The sequence below is a fragment of the Contarinia nasturtii genome, unplaced genomic scaffold (genome assembly GCF_009176525.2).
Source record: "Contarinia nasturtii isolate CC-2019 unplaced genomic scaffold, AAFC_CNas_1.1 Cnas_scaffold_2632, whole genome shotgun sequence".
Taxonomy (NCBI): Eukaryota; Metazoa; Arthropoda; class Insecta; order Diptera; family Cecidomyiidae; genus Contarinia; species Contarinia nasturtii.
In genome coordinates, this window is record NW_022199952.1 from 1 (window position 1) to 2,124 (window position 2,124).

Sequence of the window (2,124 nt, forward strand, 5' to 3'; positions counted from 1 at the left end):
TGTGTGAATTCGCATATGCCTCATGAGTATATATTTGTACGATGCAGAATAACTGCACAAATTGCATTTGTGTTTCTTTCCATATTTGGCTTCGGCTGGATCAATTTGGACATTTCCACTGTCATTTTTCTTCGTTCCTCTTTTCTTTGTTGCTTTTGGCTTACTTTGATGCTGTTCTTCATTACCATTCACATTTACATTTGGATTGGCTCCATTCGTACCATCGTGGTCATCACTTGCATTGTTATTTGAGTTCCCATCTTGTGGTGCATCATATTTCTTCTTCGAACATTCGTCTTTCTCGGTCTTAATTTCTGTTTCCACATAATCAGGTTCACTTTTCAAATCCAGCTCGTCATCACTTCCGCTCTCTGATTTAATTGTGCCACTTGCTTCGATTGGCGATGGTGGTGGCGAGCACTGAACCAAATATGCGTCATCTCTTGGCTCAGCTTTGACATCGTTTTCAATTTTGATTTTGATTTTTGAGCCGCTTGGCTTTTGTTTTCGCTTACGTTTAACTCTACCATCTGAGGTACCTTCACCTGGATCTGAATTGAAGACCATGGTGATCTTTGTATAAATAATAAATTTATTAGTTTTAAAATGGAAAAATCTGTTATGAAATCAGATAAGGCAGAACATAATTCACATGATTAATGCAAAGAGCTACCTTTATTCTTTTTTAAACATTAGTGTGTTTTAAATAAATACCAATAACTTCACGAAAAATATACTTAAAATGAAGAAATATGGTTTTGTTGTGAACAAAATGTGTACATTAATGATTTAATGAATAAACATTGAATCAGTTGCAACACCATAAAGACGAAAAATTTCAAACAAATGTCAAACAAGCAACTCACAATAGAACGTGGCCGTTAAGGCTGGCCACGAACAGTTCGCAAGCGTTCAAGAACAACTAAAAAAATATAAAATTGTATTTGTTCGTTTTCGTTCATGAAATATTTGTTCGTGTTTGAACGCGAATAGTTCGTGATTGATTTTCATCATTTTTTTATATATTTTTTTATCAATTCGACATGATTCGTCCAAAATTCAAAGAATTCACAAATCTTAAGTAAAAAATAACAAACTACATTAGATTTTTGTTCTCTTCTTGAACTTCAAGGTGTTAAATTGTATTCAATTTTCGATGATTGTTTTTAGAAATCATGGTCTTAAGTTAATTCTAATTGGTCGTAACATTGCCTACACGTTCGTCGTATGGTTCTTTTAGGGTTGTGTTTGTTCTTGTACGCAGTTTTCGCGAACGAACACAAACAAACACGAACAGCTCGCGTTCATGACCAGCCTTAGTGGCCGTGACGTCATGGAAAATTTTAATGAACAAGAATGTTCTGGAAAAAAACTAGCAAATTCACAGAAACACCAAATTATCTATATTGAAAATCGAGAAAATCTATTCTCTACAGGACAAAACAGATGTTTTCAATCCAAAATTACTTAAATTAACTATGAATTAATATGTGAATGCCAAAAAATAGAATAAATATTATGATTTCAAAAATGAATGAATGAGCGATAGAAATGATTTTGTCAAGGAAAGTATGTTTATTAATTTACTTGTTTGGATCGGAACTAAATAAATTATGACTATTCAATGTCTAATTCTCACTCTAAAATAATGGTTAAAATTCACCTTTAAAATATTCAATATTTTTGGGCGCAAATAGAGTGCAATTACGTGTTACTCTGTCCAATGGCCGTCTGCTTCTGTCTGCTATGCTTTTATTGCGCAGTACTTATGATGAAAAAGTTCAATTTGTGAAGTTGGCAACGAGCGTGATGGAAACAACAGTAATGTGTGTGTTGGTATTTCAACGTTGGCAGTCCTTAAATTCAAATAAAACCAACGATTTTTAAAGGGAATTCATTCATCATTTTTTGAAATAAGCAATGGCATTTTAATTGACTCGGCGCTTTTTTCCTTTTATTTCAACGTATTAAATGGAGACAAAGAAAGAGAAATGCAAAAGATGGTAATGAAGATAACTTCAGTAGGGAAGATAACTTTATTCAATGCATTTTATTTGAATTTATGACATTTTTGATTCAATTCAGTTGATGATAATAAAAATTTGGAAATGATAATTTATTTTA

At 32.4% G+C, this 2,124-nt stretch overlaps 1 protein-coding gene across 1 annotated transcript; it reads right to left on the reverse strand.

Moving 5' to 3' along the window:
* Positions 1-19: 19 nt before the first annotated feature.
* Positions 20-1,730, reverse strand: LOC116348688 (the record flags this gene model as incomplete). Its single annotated transcript, XM_031779755.1, has 2 exons — positions 1,664-1,730; positions 20-573 (listed from the first exon to the last, which is right to left on the reverse strand). A coding segment is annotated over exon 2 (548 nt), but the record flags the coding sequence as incomplete, so codon positions are not given.
* Positions 1,731-2,124: the final 394 nt, after the last annotated feature.